Raw genomic sequence first — 22,138 nt, 5'->3', positions numbered from 1 at the left:
AACGAACGACTCAGCCTTTTGTTGTCCTGGCAGAAGAGAAGTGTTAACTGCTCTTCTAGCTTTCTGTATTTGCATGTTGGAGGAGCTGGGACTCCTAGGTATCCTCAGTTGGGTGAATTGTGGATTTGTAGCTGTTGTGACAAGGATATGGGGCAAGGTCAGGTTGTCTTTGCTTCTACTTTTAGTTTTGCCAAATAGTGTATCACTACTAGAGGCAGTGCTTTGTCACTGCAGAAATTAGTGGAAGTATATTAGGCATCCTGGAAATAGGATACTCCAACTGTCTTCAATCTTTTTCATGTCCTAGTTCTTGTTGAACACAACCCTTTGGCCACAACATTCTCTTGTCTTCCTACTAATGATTGTTTCCCACTTATTTATCGCTTTAGCACATTTCTTCTGCATGCCAGATGTGTTGCTAAATTGAATGAGTGCACAATAATTACAGATCTAGAATCTCTCCTGCACAATTTATTTAAAGGATAAATGAAGGTATTTCTTCAATGATTACACAGATTTTCTCTGACATGTGACTTCATTTTTTTTTTTTAAATTTTTTATTTATTTATGATAGTCACAGAGAGAGAGAGAGGCAGAGACACAGGCAGAGGGAGAAGCAGGCTCCATGCACTGGGAGCCCAACATGGGATTCGATCCCGGGTCTCCAGGATCGCGCCCTGGGCCAAAGGCAGGCGCTAAACCGCTGCGCCACTCAGGGATCCCGACTTCATTTTTTAAAAAGAGAACTATGTATGGAAATTCTTCCACATTCACTTCATTTACATTCTTTCATGTACATTATTTGGAGGTTTTATCATATAGATGGACCACATATGGATTCTCTCCACTTTGAATTAATCTAAGTTGAGTGAAGTAATAAGGATGAATAAATGCTCTCCCATACTGATTACAAACAGCATTTCTTGAGTATTTGAACCCTCAAGAGTGTTTATAGTTTGAAGCTATAGGTGGTGAATTTTCCACATTTATTACCTTTATATGTGTTTTCTCATGTTGTCTAAGGTTAAAATATTTACTGAAGGCTTTCCCACATATATAACATTTATATGGTTTCTCTCCAGTGTGGATTCTCTTATGCAATCTAAAGTTATAGCTTCTGTTGAAGGCTTTTCCACATACATTACATTCATATGGTTTCTCACCAGTGTGAGTTCTCTCATGTCGCCTAAGGACAGAAGAGTGATTGAAAGCTTTCCCACATAGGTGGCATTCATAAGGTTTCTCTCCAGTGTGAGTTCTTTCATGTCGTTTAAGGACAGAAGAATCAGTAAAGGCTTTCCAACACAGAGGACATTCATATGGTTTCTCTCCAGTGTGGGTTCTCTCATGTCGTCTAAGTACAGAAGATTCAGTGAAAGCTTTCCCACACAGATGACATTCGTATGGTTTCTCTCCAGTGTGAGTTCTCTCATGTTTTCTAAGGTGAGAACAGTGAGTGAATGCCTTCCCACAGAGATGACACTCATATGGTTTCTCTCCATTATGAGTTCGCTCATGTTGTCTAAGGTAAGAAGTTTTACTGAATGTCTTCCCACATAGATTGCATTCATATGGTTTCTCTCCAAAGTGAGTTCTTTCATGTTTGTTAAGGTCAGAACACTGAGTGTAGGCTTTCCCACATAGATGACATTCATGCATCTTTTTCCTAGTGTGAATCCTCTCGTGGCGCCTAAGGTTATAACTTTTACTGAAGGCTTTCCCGCATAGATGACATCCGTATGATTTCTCTCCAGTGTGTATTCTCTCATGTTTTCTAAGGTCGGAACAGTGAGTGAAGGCTTTCCCACATAGATGACATCCATGTGGTTTCACTCCAGTGTGAATCATCTCATGTCGTCTAAGGTTAGAACTTTTTCCAAAGGCTTTCCCACATTCATGACATTCAAATGTTTTCTCTCCATTTTGAGTATTATTGGGTTGTCTAAGGGCAGAGCTTTGAATAAAACCTTTCTCACGATGACATTCATATGATTTATTTACAGTATGACTCTGCTTATGTATATTAAAAGATGTTAAATAACTGCTGTCTTTTCCACATTTTTTGCTGATAAAGGGATTCTTTCCTATTTTAGGTACCACATATTGAGTCCATGTTAGTATTTCAGTAAAATTTTCTCCCAGATCACTGCATTCAAAAGGATCCTCTTGAGTGTGAGATTTCTGCTTTTTGAGAGGAAATGAGAGACTGTTAAAACTTTGCTCACATTTATTCCTCCCTTCCTTAACCTGCATATGAATTCTATAGTCATCATTCAGCGATAGACTCGTACAAAATTGTTTGCATGTTATTTACATAAACATGGGGTATTTGTCTCTGGCAAGCATAGAGATTTTCTTTCTTGTAGTATCCCAAATGTAGAGATACCTGATGAAAGACATTACTATGTTTCAAATGTTAAGTATATAATAAGTCATAATCATGCAGCTGTTTATAAGACCTCAGATTATGGTTTTGACTTCACATTAATTTCTTCCTTAAAATTAAATTAAGCAAAACTTCCTGCTGTGAAAACCCTGGATTCCAGCTTAAACTATGATTGGGCAATTGTGCCCAATTCCTTACTTACTAAATACCCAGATCATTTGGAAGTACAGGTTCACACTCTTAAAGCTTACCATTGCACTGATTAATGCTGTGTCCTTCTTGCAGATATGCTGCATGAATATCATTTCTTGTTTTTTAGGACCATCTTCTTTATCTGAAATGATTGGGGAAATAATTCCCATAGTGATATTGAGGGAATTAAAATGTTGAAGACACTAAATGGTCATTTGAGTATGTTTCACATAATAACATGAGAAAGTGTCAAATTAAGGAATATAACATGAGAATAAACATGACATCAAGAGTTGACATTTTTAGGACTGCAATATAAGGAAAATAAGATGGAGATGGCAAGCTGGGGAGGAAAAGAGGGAAAATCTTCATAGAGGAGAACCCCGAAAAGTGCTACTGTGTATATTTTAACTCCAGTAAGTAAGTACATAACTATTACCTTCCCAAAGACAGAATAGAAATTGTCACCTGTAAAGTGTAATACAATATCTGAAGAAGTTTTCCCCTATCATATTGTCTTTTAAAAAAGTCACTAAATTTCGTTTGATGATTCTTAGGGCCTACCTCACTTAGTTCTTCCTATAGCTCACCTAGACTCTGGCATTGCAGCAAACTTATCCCTTCTTTTGAAAGTTGCACTCCTGGTTCCAAGTGGGAAATTGTGTCTGATTTGTAGAGCTGTTTGCCTGTTCATAGAAAAGAAATAATTGAATTTTGACTTTTGTGCTTATAACAGTGCATGATTATCAGTATAGGGCCCACTAATGAGAAAGAATAAGGTAACCTCAGAATTTAATCCCAGGGAAGAGTATGTTGAAAACAACATGGATAGTCCTTCACCAACAGAATTTTAATTCTTAAATTTTCTCAAAGACATCAAGGAGCTATCATTGTTGATGCCTAACTAAGTTCAAAGACAAATCGCAATCTTCAGTATTTTAATACAATGATACAAGTATTCACAGTGTGAATATTATATCTTAAATGAACCCAATAAATACAATTCCATCAGAAAAATCTAGGTTTTACATGGAAAACCGTATATCTGTTTTTTGTTTTTTGTTTTCAAAGATGTTATTTATTTATTCATGAGAGACCCAGAGAGAGAGGCAGAGACACAGGCAGAGGGAGAAGCAGGCTTTCTGTTGAGAGCCCGATGCAGGACTCCATTCCAGGACCCAGGACCATGACCTGAGCCTAAGGCAGATGTTCAACCACTGAGCCACCAGCTACCCTACACCCCCTCTTTTAAAATATTAATTTGAGGGGGAGAGTGCCAGGGAGAGGAGCCAAAGAAGTGCGAGAGAAAAACTTAAGCAGACTCTGCATTGAGCATGGAGCCCAACGCAGGGCTCAATCCCACGACCCTGAGATCACAAACTTAAACCAAAAGTTGGATGCTCAACTGATAGCATCTCCCAAGTGCCCCTGGTTAGTTTTTCTTTTTTTTTTTTCTTTTTAGTTTTTCTTTTTCTTATTATTTTTTATTGCTTTATCTTTTAAAAGGTTTAATTTATTTATTCATGAGAGACAGAGAGAGAGACAGAGACACAGGCAGAGGGAGAGGCAGGCTCCACGCAGGGAGCCTGACATGGGACTCAATCCCGGGTCCCAGGACCACACTCTGGACCGAAGGCGGCGCTAAACCACTGAGCCACCGGGGCTGCCCCTCTTTTTGTTTTATTTTTATTTTTATTTTTTTATTTTTGTTTTATTTTTGTTTTATTTTTATTTTTATTTTTTTTAATTTTTATTTATTTATGATAGTCACACACAGAGAGAGAGAGAGAGAGAGGCAGAGACATAGGCAGAAGAAGCAGGCTCCATGCACTGGGAGCCTGACGTGGGATTCGATCCCGGGTCTCCAGGATCGCGCCCTGGGCCAAAGGCAGGCGCCAAACCGCTGTGCCACCCAGGGATCCCTTTATTTTTGTTTTAATACTGTGGTTGGTCAGTACCTACACGAAAAAAATGTATTTTTTTAAAAGTCAATATATTTACTTACCAATTCAAAAATAATGATTTCCCACCACTGTTTGGGTGTTGTGGAGATTGAGTAGCATGAAAGACATGAAATTGTGTGAGAAGATTTGCCTTCTAGTGGATGACAAAAGTAAAATGTGAAGAAGATTGTGATAAAGTAGTTTTGAAAATTAAGAATCAAGACAGTCTTCAGTGAGAAATGAGGAATCTTTTCTATACAGCTGTTGAATGAATGAGTGAATGGATATATACATACATAATATAAGAGACTCACCAATTGAGACCAGGTGACTGATATTCTCCAGCATCACATCTCTGAAGAGTTGTCTCTGGGACCTGTCTAGCAGGGTCCACTCTTCTTGAGTAAAGTCTACAGCTACATCTGCAAAGGTCACGGATTCCTAGAAGATTATGGATGTTGTTTTCAGACAGGAACATCTCTGCCAATAGTCAGAGGAGGATGGTACAGGTGACAGCACTAAGGAAGCATGAGGCATGCATGTACGCATAGCTCAAACAGGATGTTGGGTTTGGTCATTATTTACAGTGCACACCTGGGTATCTGGCTTTAAGATATACCCAGACACATATTGTAAACACATAAATTTCATTATAAAGAGATCGAATGAGATGTATAATCTGGATTTCCCGATAAACTTGTAATTAAGACTGCCAGAGGATGAGTATAAAAGTTTCTTTTGAAAACTTTAAAACACTTTTCTCCACAAAACACACACAAAAAAAACAAACAAACAAAAAACACTTTTCTCCAATTTCAAGTCAATCTATGGGCTCATTACACACTCTTCCACTTTGTAAGTACTAGGATTAGATTGTTCCCCTTTATGACCTCAGTTTTGTTATCCACAAGTGTACTGACCTTTTATGACTTCTTAAAGATCCAATGATGTAGTAAATACTAACTAGCATTTTTAAAAACTATTTTATTTATTTATTCATGAGAGACACACAGAGAGAGAGAGGCACAGACACAGGCAGAGGGAGAAGCAGGCTCCATGCAGGCAGCCTGACATGGGACTCCATCCTGGGTCTCCAGGATCATGCCCTGGGCCACCCAGGGATCCCCTAGCAAACATTTCTTAAATACAATTTCTAGTTTTATTCAATAAATGTCAGAGAGTACTGAAGCAATGTCCATAGTTCTGCAAAACTTAACCATTTGTACAGGATAGGAGATCAATAGCACATCCTTTTACCTTCACATAATTTATTTTTTTTAAAAGATTTTACTTATTAATGAGAAAGAGAGAGAGAGAGAGAGAGAGAGACAGGCAGAAGGAGAAGTAGGCTCCTTGTAGAGAGCCCGACATGGGACTCGATCCCAGGTCTCCAGGATCACACTCTGGGCTGAAGGCAGTGCTAAACCACGGAGCCACCCGGGCCACCCAATTTAAGCGTTTATTATAAAATATAAGGCTAAATGATTCATGAGCATATTTCAGAGGCTCTGAGACTTTTGTAATGAAGGATAGTATTATCCTGACCCTTCCTGTGGCCTGCGGCCTTCCACATATCAGTTATCATTATGCTTTTATCTGGTCTCTGTTCAAGCTTACTTAAATCCACTTTATTGTTCTTGTCTCTCCAGCTCATCAAAAATTTCTAAGGGGGGATCCCTGGGTGGCGCAGCGGTTTAGCGCCTGCCTTTGGCCCAGAGCGCGATCCTGGAGACCCGGGATCGAATCCCACGTCGGGCTCCCGGTGCATGGAGCCTGCTTCTCCCTCTGCCTGTGTCTCTGCCTCTCTCTCTCTCTCTCTCTCTGTGACTGTCATAAATTAAAAAAAAAAAAAAAAAAAAAAATTCTAAGGGTCCTTAATTTTTTTTTTTTTTTTTAGATTTATTTATTTATTCATGAGAGAAAGAGACCGAGACACAGGCAGAGGGGAAAGCATGTTCCATGCAGGGAGCCTGATGTGGGACTCCATCCCAGGTCTCCAGGATCACACCCTAGGCCGAAGACGGCGCTAAACTGCTGAGCCACCAGGGCTGCTCGGGTCCCTAAGTTTTATTTTACCTCCTATACTCCTTCTCCTGAATTACAGTAAAAATTAAGGAAACTATACCTCCCTATACATTGTTTCCAGCTACCAAATTTGAACAAAGGTAAATTACAATGAGGGGGTTAAATATGGATTTGGGACGAAGAAGTAATGAGTTAGTTTTCTTTTATAAGTTTCAAAAAGTACAAATACATTCTATCAAATTTAGGTTTAAATTTGGAGGAAAAAAAAAAGAATGACAACTCATTGGCTTCTCTGGCATGACCATTATTCATTTTTCCCTTAATATTAATTAGCACTCCCTTCCCTGCCCAGCACATATAATACTGGATTGACTGAGCTCACATGTAAGAACATCTGCTTTCCTACAGGGCTGTGAAGTTTTGCTCCTTATTCATCTTTATCACCTGCATTGACCTGAATCCTAAGTCCTTACAGTCAATAAAATGGTTAATGAGTGAATTTTTGGCACCAACTAGGGCATGTGATGGATATGAAAAAAACAAACAGACAAAAAACTTTCTCTCTTGGAAATACAGGGCATTAACTGGGGCTGAGATGTGTTAACATAACATTGGGAGATGATGAGCATTCCAGTTCTTGGAAAGTTGAGTGTACTTAGAACATGAATGATTATATGTCCACCAGATGGTGACAGACATGCTATTTCAGTAGAAAGAAGAACTCCCTACTCACTTGTGATTCCATCCTTAGTTGCTCCGTTGCCATGTCTCTTCGGAGTTGTCACTCGTACACAGTGTCAGCAACGGGTGGCAAAGCTGAGGAAGGGGAAAGGAGCCATGAAACTCTCGCTGCCCACTTGTTACGAGGTCCAGTCCTTCACCTGGAACTAATCCCCAGCAGAACCGATAGGAACATGCCCTGTGCTCCAAAGAAAGTGGGGAGGGAGACAGCTCTCCAAAGTTGAGGCTCTGACTATGGTTGCTTGGAGAGATGGTAGAAGGACCCTCAATTTAGGAAGAATATGAAAAGCCAATTCCCTCCCGATTCCTAAACAGGATTTCTGGCACCTGCCACTCATGGAAGCATTGTGAAAGTTCTCAGAATTGGGTATCTGTTCATGTACTATTTCCCCAACTTCTCAGCCCTCTGAATACACGTATCAGCATCGTCTTCTCCAAGAAGGGTCTCCAGCAGTATCACTCCAACGCTGACCTTTAGATTTGTTTTGAATGGGTTTTGTTATGAAACATGATTAGTAAGAATGCACTTTATGGGGGTGTCTGGGTGGCTGAGTTGGTTGTCTTCGTCAGGTGCCCTGCTCAGTGGGGAGTCTGCTTCTCCCTCTGCCCTTCCCCTGCTCATGCTCTAATGAATAAATAAAAAAATCTCTAAGAAAAGAATGCATTTTATGGTAAAATTAATTTAGTGACTTCATTTTGAGGGTTCAAGGACATCCATCTTACAAATTTACCCCTTAAAATTCCCTGCATCAGAGAATCACAGGAATATGTGGGTTAGAGCCTACTGTCATGTCCATCAATCTTTACAGAGTAGTACTTCCAGAAATTACAGAATGAAAGGATTTTAGGACATTTATTTACTCCAGCTAAAGTTTTTAGCAAATTGTATTAGCTGCAACTTCCCTGAATTTCATTGTTTGATTTTGTATTTGTATCTTTGAAAGCATAAATTGTAAATCCTCCCTTAAAACATCCATAGTAAGTAAATATATTTCTAATGAGTCATAAACAGAAGGTTTAACTCACCCATTTGTATCTCATGTCAAGAACAGATAACAAGATTTTATTTTATGTGACTGTGCTTGGGAGATACACATACATTTGTTCATTTTGCTTCAAAAGAATTCTAATTAAGATTTCGTTATTAGGGATCCCTGGGTGGTGCAGCGGTTTGGCGCCTGCCTTTGGCCCAGGGCGCGATCCTGGAGACCCGGGATCGAGTCCCATGTCGGGCTCCCTGCATGGAGCCTGCTTCTCCCTCTGCCTGTGTCTCTGCCTCTCTCTCTCCCTCTCTCTGTGACTATCACAAATAAATTAATTAAAAAAAAAAAAAGATTTCGTTATTAATTTAGTAAGTGCCATCATCATAGGTTCAAGCAACTTTAGTAACATGACAAAGCTTCATGCATACCAGCATACAGTGGCACATAAGCATACATTAGAAAAGTGTTACAGGTAAAGTTTGAATTTTCCTTTGCCTGCCTCCTAATCTCAAATTTTAAAGGTTCCACATCATACCTGGATTTTACCTGGAAGAGTATCCCTAACATTACAGAGGCCCCTCTCTGTTTTTACAACCTACTGTCCATGCTTTTTCACAAAATTAGCTCCTGTGTCCATGTTTTCTATTTCACGGAAACACAGCATTGCCCCAATTCCCAAATGTCAGTCTCCAGCCCTCGTCATTTTAACGGACCAGTTTAATTTACTCATTTCAATAGATGTTTACTAATGTTATTTGTCTCTTTACTGTGTCTGCTGACCAAGGCTTCAACAGAAAGTGACTCCAAATACCTGCCTATTCCATGACTGTATGTGGCAACACAGGATGAAAATATTGCCTCCCCCCCGCCTTTTTTTTTTTTTTTTAAGATTTTATTTATTTATTCATGAGAGACAGAGAGAGAGAGAGAGAGAGGCAAAGACACAGGCAGAGGGAGAAGCAGGCTCCATGCAGGGAGCCTGATGTGGGACTCGATCCCCGGGTCACCCACACCGACACCCTGGGCTGAAGGCAGCGCTAAACTGCTGAGCCACCCAGGCTGCCCTTGCCTCTCTTTTATATGTAAAGTCACAACTCATAGTGACCTCCAAGTATATCTGGTAACATCATTCTTATTTGGTGACTAATCTTCCATCTTCTTAAACATTTCAAACCTTCTTCATGCCTTTAAACTCGCACATTGATTTATTTCTCCCTTCACTTTCTAAAAATGAGATTTTTTCCTACTAAGTAAAGGAATTATATAGCTTGACAGGTTATTTCCAGAGTGAATGATCACTAAGCATTGATCTTACTATAAATAGGACATTTTTCCATTTTATTCTTTTTGTAGTAAAACATTTACCATTCTAATCTTTTAAGATTTTATTTTAAAAAATTTGTTTTAAAAAGACTTTATATGTGTTTGAGAGAGAGCAAGCCCAAGCCAGGGGGAGGGACAGAGGGAGAACAGACTCTCTGCTGGCAGGGAGCCCAACATGGGGCTGGATCCCAGGACCCGGGGATCATGACCCGAGGCAAAGGTAGCTGCCTAACCAAATGAGCCATTTAGGCACCCTCAGATTTTATTTTTTAAGTGATCTCTACATCCAACATGGGGCTTGAACTTAACAACCCTAAGATCAAGAGTTGCATGCTCAACTGACTGGGCCCACCAGGCGCCCCAATCCTCATCATTTTTAAGTGTACAGTCCAATGATGTTGATACATTCATCATGTGCAATTGTCACCACTATCTCCAGAACTCTTTCCATCTTTTATTTTTTTTTTTTTTTTTTTTTTTTTTTTTTTTTTTTTTCTTTCTTTTCTTTCTTTTTTATTTTTTTTTCTTTCCATCTTTTAAATCTGAAACTTGTGCCTAAACAACTCCCATTCCTCTTCACCATTCTCACCCTCTGATAACCATGGAATTTTTTTTTTTTAAAGATCATGGACTTTTTTTTTTAAGATTTATTTATTTATTCATAGAGACACAGAGAGAGAGAGAGAGAGAGAGAGAGAGAGGCAGAGACACAGGTAGAGGGAGAAGCAGGCTCCATGCAGGGAGCCTGACATGGGAATCGATCCCGGGTCTCCAGATCATGCCCCAGGTGGCAGGCGGCGCTAAACCGCTGCGCCACTGGGGCTGCCCAACCATGGAATTTTTACTTTCTCTAAATAGTGTTCTGTTTTAAACTGATGGTAAAAGAATATAAATTTTAAAATCTTAAGACATTTCTTTACAGAATATATTATTTTTGAAGAAGAATCATGCAATATATTTTCCTTTTAGGTAGGATGCATTAAGAAATGCTTTGTCATTTTCTTTAATAATATTTCAATCTTCTGACAGTAAAAGATCGTATGTTTATTTTAGTTGATGAACTTTTTGATTTTCATGTACCTTTGACATGTTGTCTTTTTAATCTACTTACTACAACCTTTGAGTCATTTGAGAACAAGTAATGATCTCCTTTTGTCATTAATAAATAAAAATTTCAAGTCAACTCAGAGAAAAGACTGTACCAGACAGTGAAATCCATGGATGAATAAATGAGAGAGATCATCTGCCCTTGTGGAATTAAGTCTAGTTTAGAAGAGATTATTTAAAGAAATAATGACAAAGATATTCAAATACTAAAGCATTTCATTTGTGTTTCATTTGGGGAAATACTATTAAAATGTATGTATAATTTATCTGACACCTTAAAAATTTAAAGGGGAAAGCCTCAGAAAGTTTAGTAAAGACAGGAAGCAAGTAGAACACTGTGGACACAAGCAGAACCTGCTGTGCCCCAGGAAGTGAAAACACACTGGAAGGTAATGGAGTAATGGGATGAACTTGACATGGTGGCAAACAAGCAGATTTCAGGAACCAAGGTCATTGTAATTAGATTGGTTTTTAACTTTTTTTTTTTTTTTTTTTTAAGATTTTATTTATTTAGGGGATCCCTGGGTGGCTCAGTGGTTTGGTGCCTGCCTTTGGACCAGGGCGTGATCCTGGAGCCCCGGGATCGAGTCCCGCGTTGGGCTCCCGGCGTGGAGCCTGCTTCTCCCTCTGCCTGTGTCTCTGCCTCTCTCTCCTCTCTGTGTATTCCCATGAATAAATAAAATCTTATAAAATAATTTTTAGGGATCCCTGGTTGGCGCAGCGGTTTGGCGCCTGCCTTTGGCCCAGGGCGCGATCCTGGAGACCCAGGATCGAATCCCACGTCGGGCTCCCGGTGCATGGAGCCTGCTTCTCCCTCTGCCTATATCTCTGCCTCTCTCTCTCTCTCTGTGACTATCATAAAAAAAAAAAAAAAAAAAAAAAAAAAAAATTTAAAGGTAATGGGGATCTACTGGAGAATTGAAAGCAAGAAACAGGAATAGATTAGATTTGTGTTAGTAAATGAGTCTTTTGCTGAGGAATGCAGTAAAACAAGAAGGGTTTGATTAATTTTAAAAAGAAGATACTTGCCTGGCATAAGGTGTTGACAGTGAAACTGGTGAGGCAGATGTAAGTGTGTGAGAGCAAAAGAAAAGCATAAACATAATAACAAATTTAAAAATTTATCAGTTATTTTTATTTTTAAAAAGATTATTTATTTATTCATGAGAGTCCCAGAGAGAGAAGCAGAAACATAGGCACAGGGAGAAGTAGGCTCCATTACAGGGAGCCTGACACAGGACTCCGGGATCACAACCTGAGCCAAAGGCAGAGATGCTCAACCACTGAGCCACCTAGGTGTCACTTCAGTAAAAAAATTTAAATACCCCAATAATTAGATCACATCAGCAGACCCTTAGTAAAACATCTGACCTTTCAAAATAATTAGAAATATTTAAAATTCATGTTAAATACTGGGGAATATTTCTTGTTAATCCAGAGAAACTTAGTAAGCATACTCAGTGGCAGACAAAGAAGCAGTCCCACTAAAGTTAAGGCTGTGGACAGGGGCTGGTTAGGGCTGCTGCTATGGCCCAGGATGCCTGTGTCAGAAACAGCCAGTAAAGAAATGGAACGGTAGCTATTCTCAGAAGACAGGATTTCAAATTCTAACAAACAGGAGAATCCTTTTTAATGGTTATACCTAATAAAAATATTTTAAGAAGTGGACAAATCTATGCTTAATATACTGAAATCAATACTTTCTTTAGTTACAGTAGTTTAAAAATTAGACACATTAAAAAAAGTCTCTACTTACAATAGCAAAATATTATGGCTTCCATCTGAAATCATATGGTAGACCTGTGTAAAAATATTTTTAAAACTTTTGAGGACAAAAAATGACAAGAATGAAGCCTACCCAACCAATCCTTAAACTAGAGGACACTATGACATAAAAACCTTGGGGACTATAGAAATTTGGTGCAATCCAGATTTAAAAGTAACACATGGTATTTCACATAAAAACTGAGAATTATCTTAAAAGTCATTTTTGTGTCAAATTTGATTTTGGGTCAGGATATAGCCAAAACAATTTGGAGCAGAAAAAAAAAATAAGCTTGGTGAAATTATATCTGAAGATACATTATCTCAAACTTAATTAAAATTAAGTAGTTACACAATATTTAGTGATACAATATTAGAACTAAATGGAATGCCATCACTTTTTATTTTTTATTTTTATTTTTTTAAAAGATTTTATTTATTCATTCATGAGAGATAGAGCGGCAGAGACACAGGCAGAGGGAGAAGCAGGCTCCATGCAGGGAGCCTGACATGGGACTCGATCCCGGGACTCCAGGATCACGCTCTGGGCCAAAGGCAGACGCTCAACCACTTAGCCACTCAGGCGTCCCTGCCATCACTTTTTAATGTGAAATAGGGGATGCCTTCCACAGGAAAAATAAGAAGCAAAGGGCATAAAGAAAGGATTTTGGTTTCACTGCATTAAAATTATAAGAACAAAGTATGTGCCTGTGTATACATGAGCTACAAAAATAAAAACAGTATGTAAATGTACATCAAAAATGAATTAGAAAAACATTTAATACATGTTTATAAAAATAAAATATATTCAGTCTCTTACGTATTTAGTAAAATGGTAATAAAGACTTGTCATTTCATCCAAATCTATACGTATGTATGTATGTATATTATGAATTCCTGGCTTCTGCAGGGGGAACCTCATGAGTTGGTCATGGATAAAGATTTTTTTGCAATTTGGGGGGACAATGAGACTGGCATATATCACAACATGAAAGGTGACATCTCGTGGCCCAGCAAACTCCACCTTACCCTCAGATATCTGCAGGAGAGTCGATTCTTTACAGATCCACGAACACTAATGTCTTGTTGGGAGCGTTGTGCTGTGAACAATTTTAAAATCCTCTTTATGTTAAACATTTAGGTTGATTTTAAATAGCAATTAGTGAATAAAATACTCATTGTGTGTTAAGGTACCACCTCAATTTCTCACAGTTCTGTTTATTATCTCTCCCTTCTACTGCAAATTATGACTATTTCTAGGTCAGATGCACACATTTACTTTGTGAAGCCATTTCCCTTTACTGGTATTCTTCTCCAGGATTTTTTAGGTATTTCTGAGATTCACAACAGTACATCCAGATTTGGCCCTCAGACGGTACCTACTGGCAAACATTATTGATACCATGGTGCCCAGTCCTGGTCCCTAATCTGAGTCCGGGCATGAAGCACTTCCCGTAAAGGTCCCCTAAACGCAGCCACTTCACAAGTTCCATGTCGTGGTTCAGAGATGGAACTGGTTTGGAGGCCGGAGAGTAGGAGAGAAGCCAGGGTGAGTGAGGAAATGTGTCAGGCAAGACAGCTGAGACCCCGAGAGTAGTAGAGGAGCATCATCAACAGATAAATGAACTTTTGCAGAGAAAGAGACCTTCCTGTGTCATCACCTTCCTTCCGCTCTGTGCAATTCTCGGCACCATCAGTCCTGAGATGCCACTGCCTGGTTTGGAGAAATGTGCCATTGCTAGGCTACAGGCACGCACATGGGGAGGAGATGAGCGTGTGGCATCTGTATCCTCCGCTGGCTACTCAACCACCAGGGGATAATATACCTGCAGACAGAGGGGAACCCCGGGAAGCTGCGTGTCCCCTGGCATTCAGGATGAGGGAGTGTATGTGACCCCCACCTTGCAGTCTCCCAGTGTATGCCGAACAGAGGATTGCTGGAGGGAGGATGCCCTCCTCTCTGGTCTGCCCACTAATACGCCGCCCTCACTGAGACAAGTCTTATTCCTTGGCGGACAGATGCATTTGTTCTGCACTTATTTCAACAATTCTGGGTCTTCCCCTTTCCAGCTGCCTTGTGCTGTGTGTTTGGGGCCAGGCAGAGATGTGAAAGGAGAGGCTCCTGGAGTCCACCATCCTGCTTTGCACGTGAGGTGGTTTCAATCCTGGTGAGGCCCGCCCTTCTCACCCCTGCTCCTGAAGACTCCAGCCCACAGTGCATCCTCTTGAGCAACTGGCGCGCCTCTATCTCATGGTTTTACTCACACTGATCAAAAGCTTTTGTCTTTTTTTTTCCCCCCCAAAACATCACATCAGTACATCAAAAAATTTCCTGTTGAGATTATTGGCAGGGGAAAACAGACCCTATTATTGGCAGGGGAAAACAGACAAAATCAGGAACGGAAGTACCTTTCAGCAACGTATTTATTAGGATCAGATGAGACACGTTAGGACAAAGTTCCACAACAACCCGGGGCGGGACAGAAGAAATCTGAGGAAATCATAAACTTAGCCGGAAACTTCAGCTTTCAGATCCTATTAGCAAAAGATCACATAAAAGGGCGCGGTTGGGCGGCTCAGGTCAGGCCAGGGTCCCGGGGTCGAGCCCCGGCTCAGGCCACAATCCCCGGGGGTCCCGGGGTCGAGCGCCACAGGGGCTCCCTGCTCAGCGGGGTCCGCTTCGCCCTTGCTCCTCCTCCCGATCATGCGCGCGCTCGCTCCCTCTCTCCAATGTTTTTTAAAAAATCACATAAAAGTAGGAGAGGGTTTAAACTTGGTTTTGAGTGGAAGACAAGAGCACGCCCAACACCGCACACAGGGTATTACAGGCCGTTACTTATCCATCCACAGGGAAACGCACGGGGACCCGGCGGTGACCCCGGCGGTGACCCCGCCGTCGCAGCGCCCGGCCCCCTGGCCGCCCGCCCCTCACCGGGCCGCGGTGACCGCCGCCGCCCGCCCCCCCACACCCCGCCCCACAGCGCGGGGGCAGGAACCGGCCGCTCTCCTCCCCCAGTCCGGGGACCACGGCGACACCGTGTCCGGAGCGGACCGGGGGCTAGGGAGGGCCTGCGGGCGACTCCGGGACCCGCGCCCCGAGCGTCTCCCCGCGGGCGTGACGGCCGGGCGCGGGGCCTGTGACCCCCGCAGGGACCCTCGGGCCTCGGGCGAAGAACGGAGCCGGGAAGGGGCACAGGAGCCCGGCTTTAAACCTCAAAGACCAGAATTCACTTACCAGAGCGCGACCTTCGCTTCCGGAAATCTCCTTCCGGGTTAGTAGGAAGTTACGTAAGAGGGCGGGGCCTTTGTCCGTGAGTGGCGAGGCCAACGTGGGGCGGGGCCTGGGGAGGGCGAGCTAGGACGGGGCGGCAGCGGAGGGGCGGGGCCTAGACGCCCACGGGTTGCGGGGCCTGGACGTCAGCGGAGAGGCGGGGCCGGGGCCGGGACGTCACCGTGGGGGCGGGGCCGGCCGGGGCTGTGGCGCCAGTTGGGAACAGGGCCGAGGCCGCGACGCTAGCGGAGGGGCGGGGCCAGGGTTGGAGGCCAGCGGAGGGGCGGGGCCGAGGCTCGGACGCCAGCGGAGGGGCGGGGCCGAGGCTGGAGGCCAGCGGAGGGGCGGGGCCGGGGCCCGGACGCCAGCGGAGGGGCGGGGCCGGGGTTGGAGGCCAGCGGAGGGGCGGGGCCGGGGCCCGGACGCCAGCGGAGGGGCGGGGCCAGGGTTGGAGGCCAGCGGAGGGGCGGGGCCGAGGCTGGAGGCCAGCGGAGGGGCGGGGCCGAGGCCCGGACGCCAGCGGGGGCGGGGCCGGGGCCTGGACTAGGGGGCGGGGCCCTCGGGAAGGGCGTCCGGGAGCCCGGTTAGGTGGTGAAGTCTCGAATTACTGCAGCTTTGCGTGTTCCGACGTCGGCGCCGGGCCCAACTGTGTATGGTTTAGGAGAAAGGAATAATGCCGCGTGCTGAAGCCTAGTTGGGGATGCTTCATTCAGGGAATGGGGCCCTTCCACGGCTGCCGTAGGGACGGCGATGGGATTTTGCAGTGGACTGTGCTGGGAGTGGGGTGGCAGCTGGGGGCCCCGGGAAGAGCAGCGCCCAGGAGGAACTATGAGGAATGCCCAGAGCGGAAGGAGCTGAAGGATTGGTTCTTTTAACTTGGCTTTATAGTGACTGATGTTTTTGATAGAGGGCTTCAGTAGATTTTCTGGCTCTAAATAGGAGGACCGAGTCATTCAGCTCGCAAGAGAAGGGTCATTTCCTCTTTCTGGACTAACAGCGCTTCCAGGAGGCCTCCAAGGACAGCTGGGGAAGCCCAGGGGCCCATGGGGTCAGAGCCCAAGGGGATGGGCAGCCCTTCGTGTCACAAGAAGCCTCATGAGGCTGTTCAGAGTGTGGGTCCCCGCACCCTGACCTCCCCGCAGCCCGGGGCCTGCTTCTCGGGTGTGGACTGTGCACGGGTGGGTGAGGACCCGGACCTGGGCACCATCTGGCCAGGCTGCGTGACAGGAGGAAATTGTTGGGGAGGGCGGTTCACGGCATCTGCCTTTTTCCAAGGCTTAACCTACATAGTCCAGCCTCTCCCTCCTTAGGGCAACCGGGAAGAGCGAATGGCCATGCAAGCCCAGGGCCCGCCCCCTGGACGGGTGGAATGCGGCCGAGAGCCTCAAGTCCGGGGAAAGCCTGGACCCTGTGGTGTAGCCTGTCTGAAGGGCGAGTGACTGTTTCAACTGCCAGTTGAAAGTTGCCACCGCAGAATGATTTTCAGTGGACTTCCAGCTGGATGTTGTACACATAGACGAGGAGTATTAATGTGGAAGTGTTTCAGGACTGTCCCCCAAATCTGCCCAAGTCATATTACTGTGTTAGAAAAACTTATGTATTTCCCCCTAGAATGTCGTGCTAAAGCTATGCGGACTGCCTTTTCTTTCTTTCTTTTTTTTTTCCAAAGATTTTATTTATTTACTCATGGAGACACACAGAGAGAGGCAGAGACATAGGCAGAGGGAGGAAGAGGCTCCCCGTGAGCAGCCTGATGTGGGACTCGATCTGGGATCTCAGGATCACGACCTGAGCCAAAGGCAGATACTCAACCACTGAGCCCCCTGGGAGTCCCTGGACTGCCTTTTCTGCACAGGACTGTGTGGCTGCTAAGGTGTTCTTCACTAGGACAACTGGGAGACTTGATTCCCTGTAAGCCCGGGACCCTACAAGAAGCCACTCAGTGGAAGTGAGGATTGAGGGACGCCTGGGTGGCTCAGCGGTTGAGTGTCTGCCTTTGGCTCAGGGGGTGATCCTGGGATCCCCGGATGGAGTCCTGTGTTGGGCTCCCCACAGGGAGCCTGCTTCTGCCTCTGCCTGTGTCTCTGCCTCTCTCTGTGTCTCTCATGAATAAATAAATAAAAGTCATTAAAAAAATGAAATGAGGATTGACACCTAAGAAGTACTTTGGGATGTGAAGGCTCCTTCTGCCCTGGAGGGTGTTGGGGTGGCCACAGAGCCAGGCATGTGCCAGTGACCTGGAGGTGGAAGACATAGCAGACTCTATATCCATGAGCAGAGCCAGCCCTGTGGCACAAGGCAGCTGTAGAGAGTGGCCCGCTAGGAGCAGGAGGTTATCTGCCTCATTTCATCAGTGATCAGGACCATGGAACATATTTGCTCTAAGGGAAGAGCTGGATGATTCCAGTCAGCCCTGCTGGGGGTGGTGTGGCCTGTTCTGGGGAAACCTCCAAATACGCACCTCTGGGAGCCTTGGGTGTTGGAGGATCCTGGGCTCAGTGGGGCATCCAGTCCTACAGGGGTCTGTCTGTGGCCAGCTTCAAGCTGCCACATTTGATAGCATCTCAGGGAGAACCCACTTGCCCCTGGTGGGACCCAGTATACATGCACAGCCAGAGGCTGGCTGAGAGGTGTCTCACTGGGCACGGACAGGCAGCCCAGGCCTGAGGAATGTGTGGAAAGGAAGAATTGAGTAGGAGGGTTGGAGATTCTGGGCCCTGGAGCAGGCTATGGGTGGACCCCTCTGACCTCAACACAGACCCCAGGGAGCACGGGTTGTTTGAAAAGCCCTGGAACTCGTGAAGCTGCTGCCTTTGAAAGAGTTTCAGGGAGAAACCACTCTGCACCCTGGAGGGGAGGGGGCACAGTGCAGTTTGGAGCATTGGCCTGCACCCAACATTCCATGGAGGGCTTGGCCAACAAAGTTGGGGGGGGTGGATGAGGAGGGCTGACTGCACATGCCCAGGCTGCTCAGGCCTGAGAGGAGGCCTGGACTTGACACGGGAGACCATAGGTAGAGAGCCCCAGCCCTGGTGCATCCTTCTAAGAAACTGGTTTGACCCCAACAGACTCCAGCCATGGCCGTGATTGGCAAGGTGGTTTGGCCACTACCAAGCACGCATGCACAGTGGGAGGCCGCTGATGGGGGTCTGACTGCCCATGACCTGGCTGCCACAGGCCCCGGATGGTCTGGACCTTAAAGAAACTGCCATAAGCAGAGCCTAGGCCTGGGCGCAAGCTCCTGGTGGTACGTGGCATGTGCAGAATCGAGGCTATATTCCACAGAATTGTACATGGCATCCCTGAAGGCTGGGCTGGAGGAATCTGGGCTGACTTGGCAGGGAGGGTCTGGTGGGACACTCAGGCTGCCCTCTAGAAGGACCCTTGGGAGCCTCCTTTGTTGGGGAAGCCTGGGACCCCTCAAGCAGCCAGTCCATCTGGGGATGACTGCCACCAGGTTCAACCTGCTGCATCAGAAAGATTGTTTGGGCTCCCTCCACCCTAATGCCATTCTGATGCTCTGGGGTCAATGTGGAGCTCCACAGGACTGGAGGCCAAGCTGGGCTGGCAGGGTGCACATGGTGCATCCACAGGCCGTGCCGGTCGGGGCAGCCAGGGACCTGGAACAGGGCGGTTATAGGAAGAGGCCGTGTCATGGGGAAGTCTTGGCTGACACAGATGCACGTATTTCCACGGGAGGCCGAGCTGGAAACAGTTGGACTCCTGTGTCAGCACTGGCCGAGAGGCCACCTGGCTGGTGTGTCCTCCCACAAAAGAGCCCTGGGAGCCTTGAGTGCTGATGAAGCTGGGTACCCCATCAGCCAGGTGGGCTGGATGGGGACTGCCGGCCCCGCTTTCAAACTGCCCGCTCTGAGACATTTTTTTTGGGTGGGATCCCTCTGTCCTAGAGGCCCCATGGGTCGTTGGGGTGTGAGCAGACCTCTGCCAGCAGGGAGAGACAGGTGAGGGCGTAGCTAGGCATACGGTTGCAGGCAGCCAGGGACCAGAAGAGGATGCAAGATCCAGTGGATCTTTGGCTGTCCAAGTCCTCTGCCTAATTCCCAGCTCTGTGCTACACAGATAAGCCCATGTTTCCCCCAGAGGTAAAGCTGGAGGAGTGGGGACTGCTGTGGCCAAACAGGACCTATGTGGCTGTCGGGGTATCCATTCCTAAGAGACACCTGGGGAGCCTGCGACCCCTTCAGGTGGGTAGCCAGTTGTGTTGGGGATTGAATGTTGACTCAGAAACATTTTGTAGGGGAGGGTACCTTCTGCCCTGGAGGGTGTCTAGGTGGTTTGAGATCCATTCGAGGTCCCCGAGGCCTGGGGGCCCTGGTTGGCTCTGTTGCCCTCGGGCAGTAGAAGTGGTGGGTGATGAGAGAGTTGTGCAACACGGACCCAGAGACCTAGGGCTAAGGCAGGTGTTGTGAGCGGGTGGTTGAGGGTATGAAGTCTCTGCCTCATTATCATCATTGGATCTTGGTCTGAGGGCAGAGTGGGAGGAATCCGGTCAGCCCCCCTGGATGGGCCTTTGTGGGATTGTGTGGGGGACCCACCAAACACAGACCCCTGGGAGTCTTGGGTGTTGGAGCATCCCTGGGCCCAGTGAGGCCTGTAGCCCAAGAGAAGTCTGTCTCTGGCCAGTTTCAAGCTGCCATCTTTGAGAGAATTTGGGGGAGTAGGTGGTCTTGACCTTGGGATGTGTAGGTCCAGGGGAGCCAGCCCGAGCCCAACAGGCCAAGAGGAAATCCGTAGACTTCCGGGTGTCTTTCACGTTCGGGCCTGCTGGGCCTCACTCTCCTGCCCGCGTGGGTTTTTAAGAGACTGGGCCAACTTGGGCCTTTTCTTTTTTATTTTTATTTCTTTTATTTTGATTTTTATTTAAAAAAAAATTTTTTTTAATTTATTTATGATAGGCACGCAGTGAGAGAGAGAGAGAGGCAGAGACACAGGCAGAGGGAGAGGCAGGCTCCATGCACCTCGAGCCCGACGTGGGATTCGATCCCGGGTCTCCAGGATCGCGCCCTGGGCCAAAGGCAGGCGCCAAACCACTGCGCCACCCAGGGATCCCCCCCCTTTTTTTTTTTAAAGATATTATTTATTTATTCATGAAAGACACAGAGTGAGATGCAGAGACAAAGGCAGAGGGAGGAGCAAGCTCCTTGCAGGGAGCCCGATGAGGGACTCAATCCCCAGACCTGGGATTATGCCCTGAGCCTGAGGCAGATGCTCAACAACTGAGCCACCCAGGTGTCCGGACTTGGGCTTTTTGTAGGGGCTGGTTTAAGTAGAACTCTCTTCTTTTCTGAGCAATGTTATCTGTTATCTTAGAGTGAAGGGCAGATGGTGCCCCCAAAGAGTGATGGGTCCATGTCCTGACCCCAGGACCTTTGCAGATGTAAGTAGGTAACATGAGTCATTAGGGTGACCCTAATCCTGCATGACTTGTGACCTTGTAGAAAGAAGAGAGACACAGACATGGGAAAAGCCATGATGGAAGAGACACAGCCAAACCCAGGGGATCCCTGAAGCCTCCAGAAACCGAAGGAATCAGGAAGGACCCTCCTCTGGAGTCTCAGCACTTTCAAAGTGGGGAGCTGCCACGGTGGGGGCAGGGCCGTGGTCCCTGAGGGCTCCGTGTCCCCTGCGTGGTGGCTGGGAGCCGCTCCCACAGGATGCTCACCAGCATGCTGGCTTATAGGAGACTGCGCGGCACTGGACACCCACGCTTGCTCTACCATCACAACCTTCTCTTGGGTTCCAGTCAGCATAGGGTGTCTCTGGGGCCAAGGGGAGCTGGGTTTTCAGCCTCTATGGGGGGCCTTTGGGTGCTGATTAAGAGTGCAAGTTAGGGACACCTGGGTGGCTCAGTGGTTGAGTGTCTTCAGCTTAGGGTGTGATCCTAGAATTCTGGGATCGAGTCCTGCATCGCGCTCCCCACAGGGAGCCTGTTTCTCCCTCTGCCTGGGTCTCTGCCTCTCTGTATCTCTCATGAATAAATAAATAAAATCTTAAAAAAAAAAAGTGCAAGTTATCTTGCCAGAGTGGCCGAAGGCAAACTTCCCAGCAGCTGTCTGGAATGGGGGCTGGAGTCACAGTTACTAGTTAGAAGTGGTGAGAGGGAGTATTATTCAGCGATAAACAGGAGCAAAGCCCCGATGCCACCGTGTAGATGACCCCGGAAAACACGAGAGAAGCCAGATCCAAGGGGAGGGTATGATTCCGTGCATGCAAAATGTGCAGGGCAGGCAAATGCATGGACAGAAGGCGAGTCCGTGGCTCCTGGGGGACGGGGGCCACCAAAGGGTTGGGTTATGAGGGCTTTCTAAAACAGATGTGGGGGTGGTTGTAGCGTTCTTGAGTACACAAGACAGCACTGAGGTTTATTTTATTTATTTTATTT

General features: G+C 45.9%; 1 protein-coding gene and 1 long non-coding RNA gene across 12 annotated transcripts; one reads left to right on the top strand and one right to left on the bottom strand.

The window, feature by feature from the left end:
• Positions 1-451: 451 nt before the first annotated feature.
• Positions 452-15,831, bottom strand: ZNF596 (zinc finger protein 596). 11 transcript variants are annotated; one of them, XM_077868964.1, is made up of 9 exons: positions 15,700-15,783; positions 14,874-14,999; positions 13,494-13,564; positions 12,457-12,500; positions 7,280-7,362; positions 4,836-5,001; positions 3,169-3,264; positions 2,638-2,720; positions 452-2,184 (listed from the first exon to the last, which is right to left on the bottom strand). In XM_077868964.1, exons 6-9 carry the CDS (start codon positions 4,867-4,869, stop codon positions 940-942), a joined length of 1,458 nt encoding a protein of 485 aa, XP_077725090.1. In that variant the 5' UTR covers positions 4,870-5,001; positions 7,280-7,362; positions 12,457-12,500; positions 13,494-13,564; positions 14,874-14,999; positions 15,700-15,783; the 3' UTR covers positions 452-939. The 11 variants fall into 11 exon arrangements, with proteins under 11 accessions (XP_077725090.1, XP_077725081.1, XP_077725085.1 ...); XM_077868955.1 differs by having other exon boundaries at positions 4,836-4,962; XM_077868959.1 differs by lacking the exon at positions 12,457-12,500 and having other exon boundaries at positions 4,836-4,962.
• LOC144296099 (uncharacterized) lies at positions 15,458-21,712 on the top strand. Its single transcript, XR_013363226.1, has 3 exons — positions 15,458-15,736; positions 19,816-19,940; positions 21,195-21,712. It is a non-coding gene; the product is annotated as an uncharacterized LOC144296099 (long non-coding RNA).
• Positions 21,713-22,138: the final 426 nt, after the last annotated feature.

Source organism: Canis aureus, chromosome 24, assembly GCF_053574225.1.
Source record: "Canis aureus isolate CA01 chromosome 24, VMU_Caureus_v.1.0, whole genome shotgun sequence".
In the NCBI taxonomy this organism is placed as follows: Eukaryota; Metazoa; Chordata; class Mammalia; order Carnivora; family Canidae; genus Canis; species Canis aureus.
Note: the sequence above shows the minus strand (reverse complement) of the source record. Positions and strands in the feature narration are given on the sequence as shown.